Below are 22,772 nucleotides of genomic sequence, written 5' to 3' on the forward strand. Positions count from 1 at the left end.
TAGCCTGAACCCCAGGGTGCCTGAAGCTCCATCACCTTAACCAGGTACCTGAATCTGTATCACCAGGACCCTGATATGATCCAGGAGTCTCAGAACCCCTCCAGGTTGCAATCCCCAAAGCATGTGGCTGGGGAGGAAGCCCCTGTCCACCCTCTGCATCCCTGGTCCCACCTTGCACCTCACCTGCCATAAACCCCTGCGCAAAGCATCTGCCCCATAACCTATCCAGCACCCACCCAAGGGATAAAACAGGGGGTGACACCCACCAAAGGGATGAACGAGGGGCCGTGACACCCACTCAAGGGACAAAAGAAAGGCTGTGACACCCATCAGAGGGACAAAACAGGGGCTTTGGCATCCACCAAAGACACAAAACAGGGGCTGTGACACCAAGCCCTGTCCTCGCTGCCTTCCCCCCTTGTGCTTCCTCCCTGCCCACAGCCCCCAGCCCCTTTCTTCCTCTGTACTTGAGGCTGGACAGAACTCATACCAGCAGTGACTCTGGTCACTCGTGGGGCTTCAGTGACCAGCGGGGACAACCCGCATCTAAAAGCCGCAGCAGCCTCTTTCACCTTCCTTTCACCAAACAACCCCGTTTTCCACCCAAACAAGCAAGCGGCACGGCCTGGAAGCCTCCCAAAGCCACGTCTCCATCCGGACTTCCTCTAGATGTCACCCTCAGCCGCCTTTTCCTCCCGCTCGGCTTTTCCTTTCTCCAAGATCCTGCTTTGCTTTCCCCCCCTCCCTCCCATTCCTTTCTGATCTCTTTCCGGCCATGTGTGATTGCAGTTTCCTCTGGGCGTCCATTTCATCAGCCCGAAATTAAGGAGAAGCCGAGAAGAGCGGAGGGACCCCCCTTTATCTTCCCCACCCATCACCACTCCAACCCCGCATCCCGCATCCCGCATCCCCTCATCCCACCCCGCTGCTCCCAGCGCTCACCCTCAGCACCTCTTTTCCACACCCCTCTTCCAACCCCGGCCCCGCTTGGCCCGGAGGCCGGGGTGGGATCCACCAGCATCATTTTGGGGTGACTTTGCTGGTTTTTGGGGGGCTTAAAGGGGTAAAAATACCACCTTTTTTAATTTTTTGCGTGCAAAGGGGCCGGATGCGTTTTGTGCCCCCCCTGGTTCTGAAGCTCAAGGCCAACGCCACCGGTGCTGCTCATCTTCTCCCACCGTCGCTGGATGCCAACGCCGGGGCCGGATTCCACCTCGGCGAGAAGGTCGCGGTGCCTCCAGCCCACCCTTTCCCTCCCCACCGTCACCGTCACCGTCACCCGGTGCAGCCGAGGGGACTTTGCCCATAGAGGAAACCCACGGCCGGGGCGAGCGGAGACGATCCCCAGGGAGGTTTCGGCTCTCGGATTCCTCCTCTCCTGCATGAGACAACCCCGGCTCTGCGGCTCCGCCGGGCGATGGCCGCGCGTTGAAGATGTCCATGGCCAGGCTCAACAGCGTCAATGGCTTCCTGGAGGACGGCAGGATGGAGGCAGGGGACATGGGCAGGATCCTCCGCTGCCTGGAGATGGGCACCGTCCTCACCTTGTTCTACCAGAAGAAGTCGCAGAGGCCGGAGAGGAGGACGTTCCAGGTGAAGCTGGAGACCAGGCAGATCATCTGGAGCCGCACGCCCGAGAAGGTGGAAGGGGAAAGTGAGTATCGGGATGCTGATGAGGGGGATGTGAGGGTGGGATGCACACCTCGAATGGGGTGCCTGGCTGCGGTGGTGGGTCCTACCATGGTGGGGTGACTGGCTATGGGGTGTCTGGCTGCGGTGGTGGGTCCTACCATGGTGGGGTGACTGGTTATGGGGTGCCTGGCTGTGGTGGTGGGTCTTACCATGGTGGGGTGCCTGGTTATGGGGTGTCTGGCTGTGGTGATGGGTCCTACCATGGTGGGGTGACTGGTTATGGGGTGCTTGGCCATGGTGGGAAGTCCTAATGTGATGAGGTGCCTGGTTATGAGGTGCCTGGCTGTGGTGTTGGGTCCTACCATGGTGGGGTGACTGGTTATGGGGTGCTTGGCCATGGTGGGAAGTCCTAATGTGATGAGGTGCCTGGTTATGAGGTGCCTGGCTGTGGTGTTGGGTCCTACCATGGTGGGGTGACTGGTTATGGGGTGCTTTGCCATGGTGGGAAGTCCTAATGTGATGAGGTGCCTGGTTATGAGGTGCCTGGCTGTGGTGATGGGTCCTACCATGGTGGGGTGCCTGGCTATGGGGTGTCTGGCTGCGGTGGTGGGTCCCACCATGATGGGGTAACTGGTTATGGGGTGTCTGGTTATGGGGTGCTTGGCCATAGTGGGAAGTCCTAATGTGATGAGGTGCCTGGTTATGGGGTGTCTGGCTGTGGTGGTGGGTCCTACCATGGTGGGGTGACTGGTTATGGGGTGTCTGGCTGTGGTGGTGGGTCCTACCATGGTGGGGTGACTGGTTATGGGGTGCTTGACCATTGTGGGAAGTCCTAATGTGGTGAGGTGCTTGGCTGTGATGAGGTGCTCCACCATGGTGGGGTGATGGGTTATAGGGTGCGTGGCTGTGGTGGGATGCCCTACCATGATGTCCAGACACAGTGGGGTGCATGGCTGTGATGGGGTGCATGGCCATGGTGGGGTGCCCAGTGCAATGAAGGTCATGGCAGGGTGTCCAGCTATGGTGAGGTGCCTGGAAGTAGTGGGATATCTGGTTATAATGGGGTGCCTGGACACAGTAGGGTGCCAGGACACAATGGGATGTCCTACCATGGTGTGGTCTGTGGCCATGCTGGGGGTGCCTGGACATGGTGGGATGCCTAAAGATAGAATTGAGCATCCCTCACCTCATCCAACCCAGTTCCTGTGGCCTGCCAGTTGCCATGGGGGCCAAGCTGCTGCCATTCCATGCCCAGGGCTTTATACCCTCCCTGACAAGGAGGTGGCCATCACCCAACCTGCTCAGGGTGCTTTTAACCCCAAACCAGGGTGCTCAGGCTGCTGGAGCATGGTGGTGGCCCCTTGGAACCCAAGAGGGGACTTGGCCAGTTGGGCTCTGCCCCACATGCATTGAACTGAATCAATGCAAAGTTTGTACTGGTGGCACAGGAGATGCTCCCACTGGAGCATCCATAAAAATCAGCTTTACTTGTGGCTTTGCTGGTGGCTCGTACATTGTTGGGCATCAGTGGGGCTCCATGCACTGGTGCTCATCACCTCAAGGCTTGCACCTCCTCTTAAATTGAGCTAAAAACAGCCAGTGGATGAAACCACGAGATTGGGGTGACACGAAGCTCTACATCACCTCATCCCACATCCCCACGTGGTGAGGAACCCAGTTTTTGGGTATCATCTCACTTGGATGCTGGCAAAGGCCACACTGGAGGCTTGGGAAGTGACAGGTACCTTTCTCCTGATGGACTCAGAGGGTGTCATTAAAACCCACCAAACACCCACCCAAATCCATCACCCACCTCTCATCCTGTGTGAGCCAGAGCAAACCCAGGAGGGATCAGCTCCTGCATGCTGGGACCAACCCTAAGCTGCACTGGCAGCCATGGTGAGGCTTAGAGCTGGGAAGGAGGGCGGCACCCAGGGATGAGCATCAGCTTGGGCAGGATCCAGTGCTTGTCCAGACCTGCTGAGTGCAGGAGCAGGTTTGGAGGAGGAGGAGGGATGGGTTATGGGAGGAAGGACACCCGTTGTTGGAGAGGTGGTTTTGGAGGAAAAGCCAGTTCTTCACTCATGGAAATAGCATGTTTCCAGCTCCTTGGGTGCTTTTTGGGAGCACCACATGCTGCCAGGTTGGGGTTTTGGGTCACTTATGCTGCTCTGCCTCAGTTTCCCCACCAGAGCCTTGGGATCTATCTTCTCCCATGTGACAGCCCAAAACCCTCAATGGGAATGAGTGGCCATTCCCTCCAAGGATGAAAACAAAGGGAAATCCCTCTGGACGTGGTGCAATCCTGCTACCCAGTCCCACCAGTTGTTATCCCCAGCCCAGAGTGAGAACAACCCCATCTTGGGCATCTTCACCTCCTGATCCAGCCCTTCTCCATGCTCACACATCACTTGCTGTGATGTTATGGAAGCGCTAGGGTCTCCTCTTCATCCCTAGGGTCTTGCTCCCACCCTACATCCAACCTCACCCCTGCCTGGACCATTTTAATGCCCCCTTCAGGCGTGCACCCCCCTTGCAGATGGATGAGTGGGACACCCAGCACCTCTGATGTCCCTGTTAGGGACTGGCAGGGCTCTTCCCTGGATTCCCAGCACCACATAAACTAATTACATGCTTCATTAAGCAGTTGATGGCCACGTGTCTATGCCAATGGGGTCGCCTGTAGTGTCACCTCCAAAGTTAACCTCATCCTGCAGGGTTTCCACCTCATTGCCCTCAGCACACCCTGGTCCCTGAGGAAATCTAGCAGAAACCAGCAGAAAAGAGCAGGAACCAGCCCAAAATGGCTCTTTGCATGAGATTAAAAGGAACAGGGGTGAAGGCAGCTTGGCAAACACAAGAACATATCTGAGGGGTGGTTTGCCACCACAACGATAGTTGGGATTGAACCTCCAGCCTCACTAACACCAAGTAATTAGAAATAGGACCATTTGGAGCCAGATGGGGTTTAACACTGTTGGACCAGGAGGAAATCCTTTATTTCAGGTCTTACATCAGCTCCACACCACCAAAAGTCACCCAAACCCCCCTGTCCAGAAGGCTCTGAGCTGCCACGTGTCCTGCAAGAAAGGATGCCCAAGGTGAACACAAGGGGACATGGCTCGTGCCAGCGCAGCACTGCTAAGGCCAATGGGATTTCCCAGCACAACCATTCCCTCCAGCCACTTCGGCTTTGCTTTTATCCTAATGCATTAAGGGAGCTCCCAGGCTCTCAGCATCCCTAAAAGCCTCTGGGCAGAACCTGATCCCTCAGCATCTTCCAACCATTTCAAACCTCCTTTGCCCCACGCTTTGTGTTAGAAAAGAAAAGGGATTTTCACAGCTGGAACTGACTTCCAGAGTGTTTTAATGCCCGGGACCCCTGAGACAATGCGGGGAGGAGTTTGGAGCCATGGTTCTGACATGAGCCCTGCAAATCCGCTGCAGATGTGGCTTCCAGGAAGCCGCCAGCCACGGATGCATTGTGCAGCCCCTGTGCTGCTCCCTCCTCCCATGGCTCCTCATGGGGCTGGGTTATTTACCCCGAGGAGAAGGACTTGGGGTGTTGGTCAATGAGAAGCTCCCCATGATCCGGCTTCAGTGAGTGCTTGAGCCCAGAACGCCCCCCTGTGCTGGGCTGCACCCCCAGAGTGTGAGCAGCAGCTCAGGGAGGGGATCCTGCCCCTCTGCTGTGGGAAGGGGAGACCTGAGAGCAGCTCCAGTGCCTAAAGGGGCTGCAGGGGACATGGAGAGGGGCTTGGGACAAGGGCCTGTAGGGCCAGGCCAAGGGGAATGGCTTGAACCTGCCCGAGGGGAGACTGAGCTGAGCTCTTAGGCAGAAGCTCTTCCCTGTGAGGGTGCTGAGGCGCTGGCACAGGGTGCCCAGAGAAGCTGTGGCTGCCCCATCCCTGGCAGTGTTCAAGGCCAGGTTGGACACAGGGGCTTGGAGCACCCTGCTCTAGTGGAGGGGTCCCTGCCTGTGGCAGGATGGGGTGACTGGATGACCTTCAAAGGTCCCTTCCTATACCAACCATTTGCTGATTATATGACTTCATTGTTATTGGCAATGCCCAGAGGTTGGGTCCAAGGCTGGATCCTGGAATCCTTCATCCTTGAACTGGGGGGACGGCCACATTGCAAATTGTTGGTGGAAGCCTGATAGCCACTGGCTTCTTGCTCCCCGGTGATATTATGTCCATGACTCGGTTTGGGGTGGAGTGTTTGTTTTTTAACCTATAAACCCATTTTTACCCCCCAAAAATCCTGTTTGTACCAAAGCAGATTTGCTCCGAGCCGTGGGGGCTGCATGGGGACAGCAACCGGGTTTCATTTCTTGAATCATAGAATCCCAGGATGGTTTGGGTTGGAAGGGACCTTAAAGCTCATCCAGCTCCAACCCCAACACCTTCCACTAGAGCAGGGTGCTCCAAGCCCCTGTGTCCTTGAACACTGCCAGGGATGGGGCAGCCACAGCTTCTCTGGGCACCCTGTGCCAGCGCCTCAGCACCCTCATAGTAAAGAACTTCTTCCTCATATCCAACCTAAATCCTCCCTGTGTCCGTTTGAACCCATCACCCCTTGTCCTATCACTGCAGTCCCTGATGAAGAGTCCCTCTCCAGCATCCAAGGTTGGGATTTAAGTCCCCAAACCACTGCACGCACAGGCTGCAGGCCTCCTGTGTATCACTTGTGCTGAACTCCCACCCTGATCCATGCAGTTTGGCTCGTGTCACCCAGCCAGGGAAGCTGGATAAAGCCTCCAGTGTTTTCTGGAGCTCTTTTGCCAAGAAAAACCATTCTGCACCTTTTTTCCTGCTTAATCAGCTCCATTTCTCCCCCGTTGCTTATTCCTCTCCTTGCATTCAGCTTTTCTTCCCCACTCTGCATTAAGCTGAGGGTTCCCATCAAGCCACCAGCCTCCTACACTCTTCCCAAGCGCCCGGAAATGAAGCTGGGCTGGGAATTCTCCGGGAAATGACCCATTTCCTCAGCAGGACAATACCCTGTTGGCAATGGTCCGGCCACCCTGGGCCATACAAAGCCCTTTCCGGTGGTGGTGGCTCAGCCCCAGTGTGCAGAGCTGCGCTGGGGGGTGATGCTCATGGTATCAAGGGCAACTTTAGGTGTTCTCACTAATGCCATGTTGTCGTTATACTGCTCCTGGTGGGATTTGTCCCCTTGGGAAAAACAGGGCTGGAATTCTGCCCCGGTGAGGAAGACCGCGGTCCGGAAACCCAACCCTCCGGCTGCCGGTGGGGCTTTATATAGCAGATAATGAGAGAGCAGCAGGGCAGGAAAGAAACGCCCTGTGGTCGGGGCTGCCACAGCTCCAAATTGCCACCTTTAGGCAGACATCTCCAGTTCAAAGATGAGCTCAGCCTAACCCAGAGCAGGGTCTGTCCTGGGGAGGAGAAGGCAAAGGAGAGGTGGGTGGAGATGTGCTGGTGAGGTTGCACCTTGGATCCTGTGTTCAGCTCTGGGCCCCTCACTACAAGAGAGGCATTGAGGTGCTGGAGTGGGGCCAGAGAAGGGCAATGGAGCTGGTGCAGGGCCTGGAGCACAAATGTGATGGGGAAGGGCTGAGGGACCTGGGGGGTTCAGTCTGGAGAAGAGAAGGCTCAGGGGGGACCTGATGGCTCCCTACAAGTGCCTGAGAGGAGGACGGAGCCAGGAGGGACTGGGCTCTGCTCCCAAGGAACAAGGGATGGGACAAGAGGAACCGGCCTCAAGCTGCACCAGGGCAGGTTTAGATGGAGCTGAGGAACAGTTCCTGCCCCAGAGGGTGCTCAGGCATTGGAACAGGCTGCCCAGGGCAGGGCTGCAGTCACCGGCCCTGCAAGTGTTCACACAGCGTGGAGACGAGGCCTCAGTGCTATGGGTTAGTGGTGGCCTTGGCAGTGCTGGGGAAAGGTTGGACTGGATGAGCTTAAAGGGCTTTTCCAATCAATTTGATTCGATGATCCTATGGTTCTATGGTTGGGATGGAACAGACTGAGCCTGGCGGCCGTGTGGAACCAACAAAACCAGGAACCCCGTGGGCAGCATTGTCAGGGTGCAGCATCCTTGGGAAAGGAGTCCCTGGAGGAGACACAGGAGTGTGGTGCCATCACAGGCTTGGAGGCAGTGCTGCAGGGACACCTTGTCCTGGGGACACGGTTCCCTCAGGGACACATGGCCATGGCACCCATGGTGCTGTCACAGTGCTGCAGGAACATGCCATCCTGGGGACATGGTTCCCTGGAGGACACATGGCCATGGCACCTGTGATGCCATCATGCACTAATGGGCAATTCCACAGGGATGCTCTGTTCTAGGGACGTGGTTACCTGAAGGACATGCAATATCCATGGTGCTGTCACACTAGCAGACACATCACTGGAGGACAGTGGGGACATGTCTACCTGCAGGACACATATCACAGCCTCCCCAATACCATCACACACCCATGGGCAGTTCCATGGGGATGCCCCATGCTGGGGACAGGGTTCCCCAGAGGACACATGGTCTCCTGGAATCATAGAATCATGGACTGGTTTGAGTTGGAAAGGACCTTCAGATCATCCAGCTCCACCCCACTGCCACTGCCTCACACTAGACCACGTCACCCAAGGCTCTGTCCAACCTGGTCTTGAACACTGCAAAGGATGGAGCATTCACCACTTCCCAGCTCCTGCAGCTTCTCCAAGCCCTGCACATGGGTCCATACGGGAAGGGTGGCAATGCACGGTCCCGTGTTCCTCTTTGTCCACAGTCGACATTCGGGAGATCAAGGAGATCCGCCTGGGGAAGAACTCACGGGACTTCGAGCGCTACCCTGAGGATGCCCGCAAGCTGGACTTCACCATGTGCTTCATCATCCTCTATGGGATGGACTTCAGGCTGCGGACGCTCAGCGTGGCCGGTGTGTGGACCCTCAGCTCTCACCCTGGCCCCAGCATCCCACCTCCCTCATCCCAACCTCACCACCCTCCCCTTCCTCCTCCAGCTTTCTGCGAGGAGGATATCAACCTCTGGATAACGGGCCTCAACTGGCTGGTGGCAGACACCCAGAAAGCCCAGACCCCGCTGCAGATCGAGAGGTGAGGAAGGATCCAGGACCCCTCTGGGTTTGGTTGCCCATGGGGCTGAGCACCCTCTGTCCATCCCTTCCTTCTCAGGTGGCTACGGAAGCAGTTTGATGGGATGGACCGGTCACGGGAAGGCAGGTGAGCACTGGAGCAGCCCCGTGCTGGGAAGTAGCTGGTGGGTTTGGTTGGACAGGGCTGTATCGCCCCAGTTGCCCCCCAAATCTAGAGGCTGAGCTGGAATGGGGGTGAGGTTTGTGGGACAAGGTGGCACCAGGTTATTTGGAGTGTTCAGAGGCACCAAAAGTCAAGACATTCAAGTGCAGGTGCCCTCCTTGCTGCTGTAGGGATCATGGGGACCGTGATGCCCCCTTCCACCAGCACCAGGAGGGGCTGTGCCATCAATGCAGCCCATGAACATCTTCCCATGATAGGAAACAAATCAAGTGAATTTGGACTTAAATGATTATAGGGTTGGAGATGGACGCCATCTCCAGATGGGGTGATGGCTTATAGCACCCAAAGGTTCTTGTGTACGCTCCCTTTACCAGACTGTCTCCTATCACTCGTGCGAGACCCCATGTAATAGGGATCCTGTGTCACTGTGGGGTTCCATAGCCCAGCAGGGTGGAAGCCCAAACCCAGAGACCACCAGGATTTGGGGTGGGACTCTTAGTGTTAGGAGCTGGAACCTCTCCAGGCATCATCCATCCTCTGTGGGGTCTGACACCAGCTTACCTTCTCATAGCATCACAGTGAAGGACCTGAAGGCCATGCTGCCCCAGGTGAACTACCGCGTCCCCAACATGAGGTTCCTGCGGGACAAGCTCGTGGTAAGGACCCCCTGAGCACCTCAGCTATGTGGGGACATGGTCTTCGAGCCTCCACATCTGGGCTGGAGCCAGCCCTGGGCTCACTGGCCATGGTTGGGTGGCCCCGCTCTCAAGCAGCACCATGTCCCACAGGAGGTGGAAGCCAGGAATGAGATGACTTTCTCCCACTTCATCCAGTTCTACAAGAACCTGATGTTTGATGCACAGAAGTCGGTAGGAGCCATGGATTGTCCTCCCAAGTGTCCCTCATCCACTGTGGTGTGTCCCCACCAGCTAAACCTGGTCCCTCCTTTGCCTTGCAGGTCATTGAGCAGCTGGAGCTCTCCTTCCCCCTGCGGTGAGTACCCAGGAATGCTGCAGCTCCCATCCTGTCTCCCATCCTGGCTCCCATCCCGGCTCCCATCCCAGCCAAGCTTGCAGGGGTTGGATCCATTGGGTGGGCAGTGCAGGCAGGCTGTGGGGCAGAGCAGGGGATGGGAGAGGGAATGAGAGTGGGATGAGATTGGGGATGAGAATAGGGATGGAAGTGGAGATGGGAGATACGGGAGAGGGGATGTGAGCAGAGATGGGAGCAAAGATGGGAGAAGGGATGTGAGAAGAGATGGGAGTAGGAATGAGGGAGAGGGGCTGAGAGCAAGAACAGGAGCAAGAATGAACTGAATTGTTAGTGGAGATAGGAGGAGGGATGGGAGCACGGATGAGCAGGGACAGGAATGAGCAGTGATGGGAGAGGAACTGAGAGCATAGGAATGGGAGCAGGGATGAAAGCAGGGTGGGAGCAGGGATGGGAGTGGGAATGGGTGCCAGGGATGTAGGACATGTCGCCTTGCCCTACTCCCTGTATCCTTGGACAATGTGGCTGGGTGCCCACCTCTCCAAGGTCACAGCACATCTTGAGGTTCCCATTGCATCCCCATGGCCTGTGCTTTCTCAAGCTCCTCACCAGCTATAGGAGTGGGGGCCACAGGGAGGCTGAGCTGAGATGCTGGAGCCCTTGACTCTTCCATGGGGTCTACCCTAACTCCTGGTCCTCACTGGTGGCCACTCCATGTCTTCAGGAACGTGGACCGCCCCGAGCTGTGCCAAGTCTCCCTCTATGACTTCCAGAAGTTCCTGCTGCATGACCAGAAGGTGGGTGCTCTTAGAGATCCCTGTGGCATCCCTCTCAGGGGACTCCCATGGGATGCTCCAGCCTGGTTCCCCCATTTGCTCCCCAGGAGCCCTGGGCCAGCGACGTGGGCATGGTGCGGGACTACATGTGCACCTACCTCAAGGAAAGCTCCATGGAGGCATCAGAGCCCTCCTTCCAGTTGGATGAGGTGGGTGGCCCCGTGCAGCACCCACCCAGGGCTGTCTCCCCAGCCCTGTCAGTATCTGACCTCTCTCTTCCCTCTCCAGTTCCTCACGTACCTCTTCTCCAAGGAGAACATGGTGATGGATGCCAAGTATGAGCGCGTGGTGCCTGAGGAGATGAACCACCCCCTGTCCCAGTACTGGATCTCATCCTCCCATAACACGTAAGGACACAGTAGGGTCTCCTTGGGGACCTCTGTGAGCATCCCATCACGCTGACCAATGATGGTCCTCTTGTCTCCTCTGTAGATACCTGACAGGGGACCAGTTCTCCAGTGAGTCCTCCCTGGAGGCCTATGCCCGGTGCCTGCGCATGGGCTGCCGCTGCATTGAGTGTGAGTCCCCATGGCACCCCCCAGAGATGCTGAGCCCCCACCCAGAACCTCGTGTCACATCAGTGACACCATCCCCTGAATCCATCCCATGGCACTGGGATAGGGTGTCTTCCATGGCCTATAAGGGCTCATGGTCCCCAGAGCATAGCATGTGTTAACCAGTGTGTCTCCCCACTCAGTGGACTGCTGGGATGGCCCAGATGATCTCCCCATCATCTACCATGGCCACACACTCACCTCCAAGATCAAGTTCCTGGATGTGCTGCACACCATCAAGGAACACGCGTTCGTCACCTCCGAGTAAGCCCCAGCTCCCCAGTGACACTGGGTTGTGCAGGCAGCCTCTCCTTCACCTTCATCTGAGGCCACCATTCCTACCTGCTTCCTCCAGGTTCCCCATTATCCTCTCCATTGAAGACCACTGCAGCATCGTCCAGCAGAGGAACATGGCCTCCCACTTCAAGAAGGTCTTTGGGGACATGCTCCTCACCAAGCCAGTGGACATCAATGCTGATGAGTTGCCCTCACCCACCCAGCTCAAGAAGAAGATCCTAATCAAGGTAGGGAGTGGGCACCACCCCAAATCCCTCTTTGCAGGAAGCACAAGGATTGGGCTGGGAGGGATGGTGATTCTCCCAAATCTTGGGACTCTGGAGTAATATCCCTCTGTGCACAAGTAGGACATCTCCCCAGTGTTCTACTGCAAGAGGTGATCAAGGGGAACAGGGAGTGGTGGACAGGGATGTGCAGGAGCCCTGAGTCCTGAGGGCAGGGAGCTCGGTGTGATGGGGACACCATTCCCACCATTGAGCTCCCCATCCTGGCCTGTTCCCAGCACAAGAAGCTGGTTGAAGGAAACCTGTATGAAGAGGTCTCCACTGCCAGTTACTCAGAGAACGACATCAGCAACTCCATCAAGAACGGCATCCTCTACCTTGAAGACCCCATTGACCACGTAAGGATTGCTCTGCCAATGGCATCCAGGGTCCAAGCTGGGTCTGTCAGATGGGAATGAGCTTTGAGGTTTGCGTTGGGCATGGGCTCTCCTAGACCATTGCAACGATGTGGGAGACAGGAAGGGGCAGAGAGAGGCTTTTCAAAGCCCTGTCCCTTCATGTCATCATTCTTCCCACCTTGGTGATGCTCTTCCCCCATCCCAGACATGGAGCCCCCATTATTTCGTCCTGACAAGCAACAAGATCTACTACTCAGAGGAGACATCCCGCTACCAGTTCAACGAGGATGAAGAGGAGGTGGAGCAGAAGGAGGTGTGTGAGGAGCAGGACGCATCCAAGGGCAGTAGGGCTTAGTGAGGCCTCCATGAGGAGGCTGAGGTGGTGCCAACACCCATTTTGGGCTGAACTTGCAGGAGTTCAACAACAACGAGCTGCACTTCACGGAGAAGTGGTTCCATGGGAAGCTTGGAGGCGGCCGTGATGGGCGGCAGATCGCTGAGAAGCTGCTCCATGAGTACTGCACCGAGACGGGTGGCAAGGACGGCACCTTCCTGGTGCGCGAGAGCGAGACCTTCGTGGGCGACTACACCCTCTCCTTCTGGTAGGAGCCCCAGGGGGAGGTAGGATCCCATCCAAGCTGCTCTGACCACCCTACCAAGGGTTGGACCTTATTGGTTTGGTGGCTTTTTCGGGAGGGAAATGCCACCTTTTTGTGACTGCTGAGCATGGGATGGTGGGGACATGGACCCAAATTGAATCACCTTTCCTTCACGACCATGGCAGGAGATCAAGCCGGGTGCAGCACTGCCGAATCCACTCAAGGCAGGAGGCGGGTGCCACCAAGTTCTACCTGACGGACAACCTGGTCTTCGACAGCCTCTACAGCCTCATCTGCCACTACCGTGAGGTGCCTCTGCGCTGCAACGAGTTCGAGATGCGCCTCACTGACCCCGTCCCCCAGCCCAACGCCCATGAGAGCAAAGAGTAAGGATGCTCCTTATCCCCATCCGCATCTCCTCAATCTCTTGGGTCCACCAGCCTCCTCCATCCCCGGTGTGAGGTCTTGGGTGCCACTCTGGGGGTGAAGATGCTGATGGCACCCCACCATCTCCATGCTTTGCCCGGTTAGGTGGTACCATGCCAGCCTGACACGCCTGCAGGCCGAGCACATGCTGATGAGGGTGCCCCGAGATGGAGCCTTCCTGGTGCGCAAAAGAAGTGAACCCAACTCCTATGCCATCTCCTTCCGGTGAGTGTGGCCATCCCAGCACCTCAGGGCTGGTTGGACTTGGCCGTGGTGGTCAGACAAGATGAGAACTGACTCGTTCGTAGGGTCATGGAATGGTTTGGGTTGGAAAGGACTGTAGGATCATCCAGTTGCAAACCCCTGGCATGAGCAGGGATGCCTCACACTAGAGCAGGTTGCTCCAAGCCCTGTCCAATCTGGCCTTGAACCCTGCCAGGGATGGAGCATTCACAGCTTCCCTGGGCAACCTGTTCCAGTGCCTCACCAGCCCACAGTAAAGAAATGCTGCCTTATCTCCAACCTGAACTTCCCATGTTTCAGTCTGAACCCATCACCCCTTGTCCTATCACTCCAGTCCCTGATGAAGAGTCCCTCTCCAGCATCCCTGTAGCCCCCTGCAGACACTGGAAGCTGCTCTGAGGTCTCCACGCAGCTTCTCTTCTCCAGGCTGAACAGCCCCAATGTTCTCAGCCTGGCTCCATACAGGAGGTGCTTCAGTCCCTGCTCATCCTTGTGGTGTCCTCTAAACTTGCTCCAAGAGCACCATGTCCTTCTGATGTTGAGGACACCAGAACTGCACCCAGTGCTGCACGTAGGGTCTCACGAGAGCAGAGTAGAGGGGCAGGATCACCTTCTTCTTTGGTCATGCTAGGTTCATGTCTGTTGTGACTCCGTGCTATGGATGAGCAATGTGACATGCTGGGACACGTGGTGCTGTCATGGGGGAGTGTTCTAGCTGCAGGGATGGGAAAGCCACATCATCAGCGCGGTCACCCCCATGGCATCCCTGCTGGGGTAGGACATCATCATCATGAAGGCAGGGCCCAACCAGCCCTCACATGTCCCTCCCTGCCTCTCCTTGCCCCAGGGCCGAGGGGAAGATCAAGCACTGCCGCATCCAGCAGGAGGGTCGGCTCTTCATGCTGGGCAGCTCGGCCGAGTTCGAGAGCCTCGTGGACCTCATCAGCTACTACGAGAAGCACCCGCTCTACCGCAAGATGAAGCTGCGCTACCCCATCAACGAGGAGACCCTGGAGAAGATGGGCACCACTGTGAGTGGGGATGGTGGGGCTCTGTGCCGTGGGCCTGTCCCCAGCTTCATCCTGGTGGGAAGGTCTCCTCCAGCCTCTTGGTTGAAGCCCAGCTAGAACCAGCCAAACTCATTCCACAGCCATTGCCCACTATTATAGCTCCATCATAATTCCCCTTCAACAAGTTGCAAAGGGATATTAGGTCCTTCTCAGCCTCCTGTTGATCACATGTGGTAGCCCAGATCCCACCATATCCTGTTGTAACCATTCTCCATGGCCAGGTGACCCACTAAGGCATTTCTTCTTGCAGGAGCTGGACTATGGAGCCCTGTATGAGGTGCGGACCCCCCACTTCTACGTAGAGGCCAACAAGATGCCAATGGCAAGGGTAAGAGGCTGAGCTGGTGTCCCTGGGAGGTGGAGGTTGGTGGGACGTGGCTCCTGGATGGTCCCCCACCAGACCCACCCCATCTCCCACCACTGGCCTGGGAAGTGGTGATGTTTTGTTGTGCATTTCTGACCCTCAAGTGATGCTGGAGCAGGACTCTTCCCACATCACCATCCCTTGGGAGCAGTCCAAGCTCCAGTGACAGCGTTGTCACAGTGTGGTGGTGGGAACAGGTCTCAGGAGAGCCCAGCCTGCAGCAAGGACCTGACACGAGTTTGCCCCAACAGCAAGGAAACCCCTGCAGATGTCTTTGCACTGGAGAACCCCAAAAGAGCAGGTTTAGGGTCAATTCCCAGGTGATGCAATCTCCATCTTTGGAGGTGTTTGGGACCAGGCTGGTCTCAGAGTGACCCTGGAAGAGGTTGCCCCAAGGTTCCTTCCCTGTGATCCTACAATCCCATGCTCCTGCACTGCTGTGCTTTAAAGGTCCCTTTGCAGCAGAGCAGCTCTCAGGCCAGGACCAGACATGGGAAACCTCAACCCAAAGGGGTATTTTCTCATGGGATTAACCCCTTGACTGCACCAGGAGAAACCATTGGGGGATGCAGAAGAGGAACCTATGTTGTGCTGAACATGCTGGTCCTCCAGGGCCCCCTACAATACCTCCAGTCCTCCTGTCCCCTCTAACACATCTCACTGCTGGTGTGACCTGTTTGGGAGCATCATTTTGGGGTGTTGAACCCTCAGGAGCCCCCACACTTCACCATGGGTGCTCAAGGAGCTGGGTTGAGTAGGGCACGGTGACCACTGGCATCCCTGGTTGGTGACACGTGTCCCTCTTTCTGGTCACCCAGTGCACAGTGAAGGCTCTCTACGACTACAAAGCACAGCGTGAGGATGAGCTGTCCTTCTGCAAGCAGGCCATCATCCACAACGTGGACAAGCAGGACGGTGGCTGGTGAGAGCCATGGGGTGGCCCCTGGGTGGGCATCACCAGGGGTGGGAGGTGGAATGGGCACCCTGGGTTTTAACTGCCTCCTTTTCTGTCCCCCTCCACCCTTCTCCAACCACTCCCAACAATGCATGTAGCATGAGCACCCCTGTCCCCCCCAGGCTGGTCCATTTGCCTTTATCCTCTCACCCCTTGCAGGTGGCGGGGGGACTACGGGGGCAAGAAGCAACTGTGGTTCCCAGCCAACTACGTGGAGGAGATTGTCAGCACACAAGCACAGGAGCAGGATGAGGCCGTGAGTGCCATGTCATAGAGGCATGGAATGGTTTGGATTTGGATTGGAGCTCATCCAGCTCCAACCCCTGCCATGGGCAGGGACCCCTTCCACTAGAGCAGGGTGCTCCAAGCCCCTGTGTCCAACCTGGCCTTGAGCACTGCCAGGGATGGGGCAGCCACAGCTTCTCTGGGCACCCTGTGCCAGCGCCTCAGCACCCTCACAGTAAAGAACTTCTGCCTTATCTCCAACCTGAACTTCCCCTGTTTCAGCCTAAACCCATCACCCCTTGTCCTATCGCTCCAGTCCCTGATGAAGAGTCCCTCTCCAGCATCCTTGTAGCCCCCTTCAGACACTGGAAGCTGCTCTGAGGTCTCCACGCAGCTTCTCTTCTCCAGGCTGAACAGCCCCAGTGTTCTCAGCCTGGCTCCATACAGGAGGTGCTCCAGCCCCTGAGCATCCTCGTGGCCTCCTCTGGACTTGCTCCATGTCCTTATACTGGGGACACCAAAACTGCACCCAGTGCTGCAAGTGGGGTCTCACGAGAGCAGAGGAAAGGGGTAGAATCACCTCCCTTGACCTGCTGGTCCTCACACATCTGTGACCAAAGCCACCCGAGATGCTGCCAGTTTTGAGCCAGCCCTTATCTAGATGCTGGAGGATGCTCCCAGCCCTGTGACAGTCCCAGAGGCTGAGGGATGCTCAGCCATGGAGCAGAGCGCTCCAAGATGATCTTTCTTCCCTTCTTTTGCTCACACTTGGACAGTTTGGAGGGCTGGATGGAGTGGGCACCAGGCTCAGCCCCACATGGCTCCTCCACCCCCTTCTTCCTTCTTCTCTTCCAGTCATCAGAAAACAGCCCCCTGGGGAACTTCTTGAAGGGCTTCATTGATGTGCCATCCTGCCACGTCGGTGAGTGTCCCACCATATCCCCACCATGGCTGTGGGAGCCTTCTGGGATGGTGCACACCCCATGCTGCAGCTCATCCCACACAAGCTTGGCATGATGTGGCAGGGAGCAACACGGAGCTGGGTTTGGTACAGGGAATTTGGTGGAATTTGGAGGTCCAAATGATTCAGGGGACATCTGGCTCAAAGGACAATGCATGGAAAGCTGAAGCCATCCTTTAGAAAGATGGGATCCTCACAAGAGGAGGACCCCAATGGCTGGTGGGATGCCAGGAGGGGCTGGTGGGGGCCAGGGAGTGGGACCGCTGAGGTTTCGTTTGCTCCACAGAACCATCCATTGGGAATGTCTTCGAGTAAAGCCCCCCTCTGATGTCCTTATAGTGATCTCCAAAGACGGGAGGAGCTCCAAACCATTTGTCTTCACCATCCATTCCCAGCAGATGTCCCACGCAGCCCAGTCCCTGGATGTGGCCGCAGACACGCAGGAGGAACTCAACGAATGGGTGGCCAAGATCCGAGAGGCCACACAGAACGCGGATGCCAGGGTGAGGAGCACTGGGGTGCAGAGCATGGGGTGGATTGTCCCACCCTCCAGCAGATAGAATCATGGAATGGGTTGGAAAGGACCTTAAGATCATCCAGTTCCAGCCCTTTGCCATGGGCAGGGGCACCTTCTACTAGAGCAAGTTGCTCCAAGCCCTATTCATCCTGGTCTTGAGCACTGCCAGGGATGGGGCAGCCACAGCTTCTCTGGGCACCCAGTGCCAGCACCTCAGCACCCTCACTGAACTTCCACCTTATACCCAAGATGGTCCTCAATGTCTCCAAAGGAGGAGACAGGGGGAGACCTTCATCTCCTTGTTTTCCCTTGTGCAGATGCAAGAGGGGAAGATCATGGAGAGGAGGAAGAAGATTGCGCTGGAGCTCTCCGAGCTGGTTGTCTATTGCCGCCCGGTGCCCTTCGATGAGGACAGTAAGAGCTGGAGCAGGGGGATGATGGGAGGAGCATGGGAAGGGATGGATGGGGGAAACTAGCCATGGTGGGCCACCGGAGGCCATCAAAGACCTCCACTGATGGCCACCTTGGTGCTTTCAGAGATAGGCACGGATAAGGCGTGCTACAGGGACATGTCCTCCTTCCCGGAGACCAAGGCGGAGAAGTACGCCAACCGCAGCAAGGGCAAGAAGTTCCTGCAGTACAACCGGCGCCAGCTCAGCCGCATCTACCCCAAAGGGCAGCGCCTGGACTCCTCCAACTATGACCCATTGCCCATGTGGATCTGCGGGAGCCAGCTCGTGGCCCTCAACTTCCAGACTCCCGGTAAATCCTGCTCGTGGGGTGGCTGCGGGGCTCATTGTAGAACGGTTTGGGTTGGAAAGGACTTTAAGGTCATCCAGTTCCAGCCCCCTGACATGAGCGGGGATGCCTCACACTAGAACAGGTTGCTCCAAGCCCTATCCAGTCTGGCCTTGAACACTGCCAGGGATGGGGCATTTACCACTTCTCTGGGCAACCTCTGCCAGCGCCTCAACACCCTTATGGTGAAGAGCTTCTACCTTATCTCCAACCTGAACTTCCCCTGTTTCAGTTTGAACCCATCACCCCTTGTCCTATCACTGCAGTCCCTGATGAAGAGTCCCTCTCCAGCATCCCTGTAGCCCCTTTCAGACACTGGAAGCTGCTCTGAGGTCTCCACGCAGCTTCTCTTCTCCAGGCTGAGCAGCCCCAATGTTCTCAGCCTGGCTCCATACAGGAGGTGCTCCAGCCCCTGATCAACCTTGTGGCCTCCTCTGGACTTGCTCCAACAGCTCCATGTCCTTCCTAGGTGGAGGACACCAGAACTGCACCCAGAGCTACAAGTGGGGTCTCACAAGAGCAGAGTAGAGGGGCAGGATCACTTCCTTTGACCTGCAGCCCAGTATACAGTTGGCTTTAAATCCCTGCAGGTCACTCCAAATTCTCCATTCCCAATGGCTCTGCCCTATTGCTGGAGGTGGTTTGGTTGATCTCTTCAACCTTTGTCCTCATCCTGATGGGGACATCTCCATGCAGTTCTTGGGTGCTTCATGCATCCGTGCTCTCATTAGGGTTGGGGTTTTGGCAGGGCAGGACCTTCTACACAAGGACCATAGGAAGGTCCCTGAGCCCCAGGCTCAGATCTTCTTTGTCCCCATGGCCACAGACAAGCCCATGCAGCTGAACCAGGCCCTCTTCATGCTCGGTGGCCGCAGTGGCTACGTCCTGCAGCCCGACATCATGAGGGATGAGAGTTTTGACCCCTTCGACAAGAACAGCCTGAAGATCGTGGAGCCCATCACGGTCCAGCTGCAGGTAAGTGGTTGAGGACAGCAAGTCTACCTTGAAGTGGTCACCATTGAGATGGGGACTCACTCATTTTGGATAAACTGGGAGTGGTTTTGACGTGTTTCAGCCATGTATTTCCTCCATGGAGTTTGTCACCCCATGATCTTCTGGGTTTCTGGGTCATTCTCCTCATGCAGCATCATATTTCCCAGGGACAACCCCAAAACTGCAGAGCTGAGCCTAACCTGAGCAAGGGGCTGGTGGGTTAAGTAGATAAATCAAGCCCAGAAGCACCTTTCTCAACCCTTGGGTAGTTGTGGGTTGGTTTGTAGGCACCTGAGCCTTGAGCAGGACATGAATCCAGAAGTTTCTTGGGTAATTTTGTGGGTCAAATCAAGTAAGATCAACCTCAATCATAAATAAGTTGTAGTGTGGCCAGCTACGGCCATGAAGCTTTTGGCAAGCCCATGGGGCTGCCTGGAGGAGTCCTTCCTCACCCAGCATGCCTGGATCTCACCCTCCTCTTCCTCCCACAGATCCTTGGTGCCCGGCACCTTCCCAAGAACGGGAGGAGCATCGTGTGTCCCTTTGTGGAGGTGGACGTGTGCGGCTCTGAGTATGATAACAGCAAGAACAAGACGGATGTTGTAGGTGAGGGTCCATGTGGGTGATGTTTCCACCCAGTGCCAGCACCCCGGGATGCTGGGACAACACTAACTCTGGGCTTTGGGGTCCTCTTGGACATCACTCTGTGCATGATGGGGTTTCATGGAGGAGTGAAGAGGACAGGCAGCTCCCACTAAGGTGCTGGGGCCAGGCTGGAGAAGTCCATGGGTCTGGTCTCATTCTGACCCTCTCCACTCTCTCCTCACCCTCCAGCTGACAACGGCTTCAACCCTGTCTGGCTCTTCAAGCAGTTTGTCTTTGACATCAACAACCCTGAGTTTGCCTTCCTCCGCTTTGTGGTGTATGAGGAGGACATGTTCAGTGACCCCAACTTCTTGGCACAAGCCACCTTCCCTGTCAAGGGCCTCAAAACAGGTATGGTTCTTCCATCCACACCACCACCACCATCATCATCACTTGGTAGGACAAGGGGTGATGGGTTTAAACTTCAACAGGGGGAAATTCAGGTTGGAGATAAGGAAGAAGTTCTTCCCTGTGAGAGGGGTGAGGCACTGGCACAGGGTGCTAAAGGGAGTTGGGATTGCTGCATCCTTGGCAGTGTTCAAGGGCATTGGGCAACCTGGTCTAGTGTGAGGCATCCCTGCCCATGGCAGTGGTTTGGAAGTGGATAATCTTAAGGTCCTTTCCAACCCATTCTGTGATTCTATGATCATAGAATCATAGAACAGGTTGGGTTGGAAGAACCTTCACAGTTCTCCTATTCCAATCTCCCTGCAGTCATCATCATCATGCTCTCAGCAGGGTTATGGCCCCGGTGAGGTATTGGAACAGGCTTCCTGGGGCAGCGATAGTCACCATCCCTGGAAGTGGTCAAAAACCATGTAGATGAGGCCCTCAGTGATATGCTTTAGTGGTGGCCTTGGCGGTGCTGGGGTACAGGTTGGACTTGATGAGCTTAAAGGTCTTTTCCAACCCAGCTGATTCTGTGATTCTCTGGTGCTGAGCTCATTGTGTTGTGTTGTATCCAGGCTACCGATCAGTGCCGCTGAAGAACAGCTACACCGAGGACCTGGAGCTCGCTGCCCTCCTCATCCACATCGAGATCATCAACGCCAAGGCAAGTGGCCCAGGCAGCTTGGGGAACCTTGTGCCTCAGTTTCCCCATGGTGAACAAGGGGGAGCAGCCCCCTGGGGTGTCCTGTCCATCCCCCCAGCCTCACCCCCTTGTGTTGGAGCAGGAGGAAGACGAGGAGAACCTCTACTCGTCCATCCAGCAGCTGCGGGACCGCGCCAGCGAGCTCTCCAACCAGGTCTCCAGCTACGAGCGCACCAACGGCTGCGACTCCCGCTACCAGCAGCGCCTCGACGAGCTCCGGGCAGCCCAGGAGAGGCTCATGGAGCTCACTGAAGTCCGCAACCGCAAGTGAGTGTCCCCTCCTCGTGGCCTCAGGGGGTGCCTCTTGTGTGTGGCCATTGCCTAAAGGCCATCGCTCTGCTCCTCCCCACCAGGTTGATGGAGAAGAAGAAGAGGGACCGGCAGATGGTCACCAAACGCAGCTGAGCTGGATGGACAGATGCCCTCCAGCCCGTTGTGGACCTCCCCTGCCACCTCCTCTCCTGCTGCAAAGGGAGGTGGGGTGGCTGGAGCTGGGTGACAGAGGGGTGACAGATCAGGGGACACAAGGGGATTTCACTGTTGCCTGTGAGGTTTCTCCCCTGGGGCGAAGCGGGAGGTGTAAACCCCAAGTGCCTCCAGCTTCATCCCGTGTCCCTTGGGATTCATGGCCACGTCCCTGTCCCCATGGGATGGCCACCATGGCTCTTCTTCACCCTGCACCCTCCTTCTCCCACCACCGCGTGGTGTGGTTGAGCCCTGTGAGTGATGGGGAAACTGAGGCACGGGTGCCCGGCTGGTCCAGGATGGGGCAGGGTCAGCCACCTCCATCCTGGGGACAGGGGACAGGACTGGCTGGCAGCAGGGCACCAGGATGGGGACACTCTGGGGGGGTTAAAGGGGGATATTTTGCTCCCCCGGCTATAAATATCTGTATTTTCTTCTTTTATCCAGCGTGTACATACAGCAGGGGGGGCGGGTGGGGGGGTGTCTGGACCAGCCACAGTATTAGGGCACAATGGAGTACCCCAGGATGTCCAGAGATGTCCCCAACATGGGCACCAGGGAGCAGGGGACCAGGCCTGAGGATGCCCATGGGGCAGGGTGCCCTTAGCCGTCACCAGGCAGACACAGGCACCAAGATGGGACAGGGATGTCCCCGAGGTGATGCCAGCATTGGCACCAAACCCTGGGATGGGGACAGATCCTGCTGGCAAAGCCAGTGGAGGTGGTGCCTGGAGGCATCCCGGGGTGTCCCCTGGGCTTGGGGTGTCCCAATGGGGGAATCTGTGTATTCTTTGTATGAAAATAAATCTATTTAGCCAATATTTATACCCCGCTGCCATGGTCTGGTGTCCCCGGTGCCAGCTCTGCCCCCAGGGTGGTGGCTCCAGGATCCTGGATCCAGTGGGTCACCCTTGTCCCCAGGATATATCCCAGCAGCAGTGAGGACAAGGGACACAGGACGTGGGACGCAGGGCAGAGGGCCAGGAGGCACAGACCAGGGGACACAGGCCATGGATGTGGGGACACAGGGATGATGGATACGGTGCGGTGGGGATGCAGGAAACAGGCATGGGGACTCAGGGCCGTGGGGACAGAGGGGCCTGGGGACACATGGCTATGCAGACATATGAGACAGGGCCATGGGGACACAGGTCTGTAGGGACATGGGACACAGTCAAGGGAACATGGGACACACGGCTGTGGGGACATGGGACACAGGGCCATAGGGACACAAGGCTATGGAGGT

General features: G+C 56.7%; 1 protein-coding gene across 1 annotated transcript; it reads left to right on the top strand.

The window, feature by feature from the left end:
* The first annotated feature begins 1,074 nt into the window (after nucleotides 1-1,074).
* Nucleotides 1,075-21,550, top strand: LOC133223488 (1-phosphatidylinositol 4,5-bisphosphate phosphodiesterase gamma-1-like). Its single transcript, XM_061374231.1, has 32 exons — nucleotides 1,075-1,654; nucleotides 8,384-8,533; nucleotides 8,618-8,711; nucleotides 8,790-8,837; nucleotides 9,445-9,529; nucleotides 9,662-9,742; nucleotides 9,832-9,866; nucleotides 10,588-10,660; nucleotides 10,747-10,848; nucleotides 10,928-11,046; nucleotides 11,132-11,217; nucleotides 11,397-11,517; nucleotides 11,609-11,777; nucleotides 12,053-12,172; nucleotides 12,378-12,485; nucleotides 12,587-12,774; nucleotides 12,957-13,157; nucleotides 13,303-13,422; nucleotides 14,288-14,471; nucleotides 14,761-14,838; nucleotides 15,693-15,796; nucleotides 15,989-16,085; nucleotides 16,910-16,976; nucleotides 17,355-17,518; nucleotides 17,850-17,946; nucleotides 18,070-18,294; nucleotides 19,157-19,305; nucleotides 19,815-19,929; nucleotides 20,158-20,319; nucleotides 20,934-21,022; nucleotides 21,144-21,328; nucleotides 21,415-21,550. The coding sequence occupies exons 1-32, from the start codon at nucleotides 1,435-1,437 to the stop codon at nucleotides 21,464-21,466; spliced, it is 3,888 nt and encodes a 1,295-aa protein (XP_061230215.1). The 5' UTR covers nucleotides 1,075-1,434; the 3' UTR covers nucleotides 21,467-21,550.
* Nucleotides 21,551-22,772: the final 1,222 nt, after the last annotated feature.

Source organism: Neopsephotus bourkii, unplaced genomic scaffold (genome assembly GCF_033783945.1).
Source record: "Neopsephotus bourkii isolate Nb327-2 ecotype Australia unplaced genomic scaffold, CSIRO-AGI_Nbou_v1 NB_1637, whole genome shotgun sequence".
NCBI lineage: Eukaryota > Metazoa > Chordata > Aves > Psittaciformes > Psittacidae > Neopsephotus > Neopsephotus bourkii.

Coding starts and splice junctions, on each gene's coding strand:
- LOC133223488 (XM_061374231.1), top strand. CDS start 1,435: ATGTCCATGGCCAGGCTCAACAGCGTCAATGGCTTCCTGGAGGACGGC. Junction 8,838..9,444: donor GACCGGTCACGGGAAGGCAG/GTGAGCACTGGA, acceptor ACCTTCTCATAG/CATCACAGTGAAGGACCTGA. Junction 10,849..10,927: donor CCTCCTTCCAGTTGGATGAG/GTGGGTGGCCCC, acceptor TTCCCTCTCCAG/TTCCTCACGTACCTCTTCTC.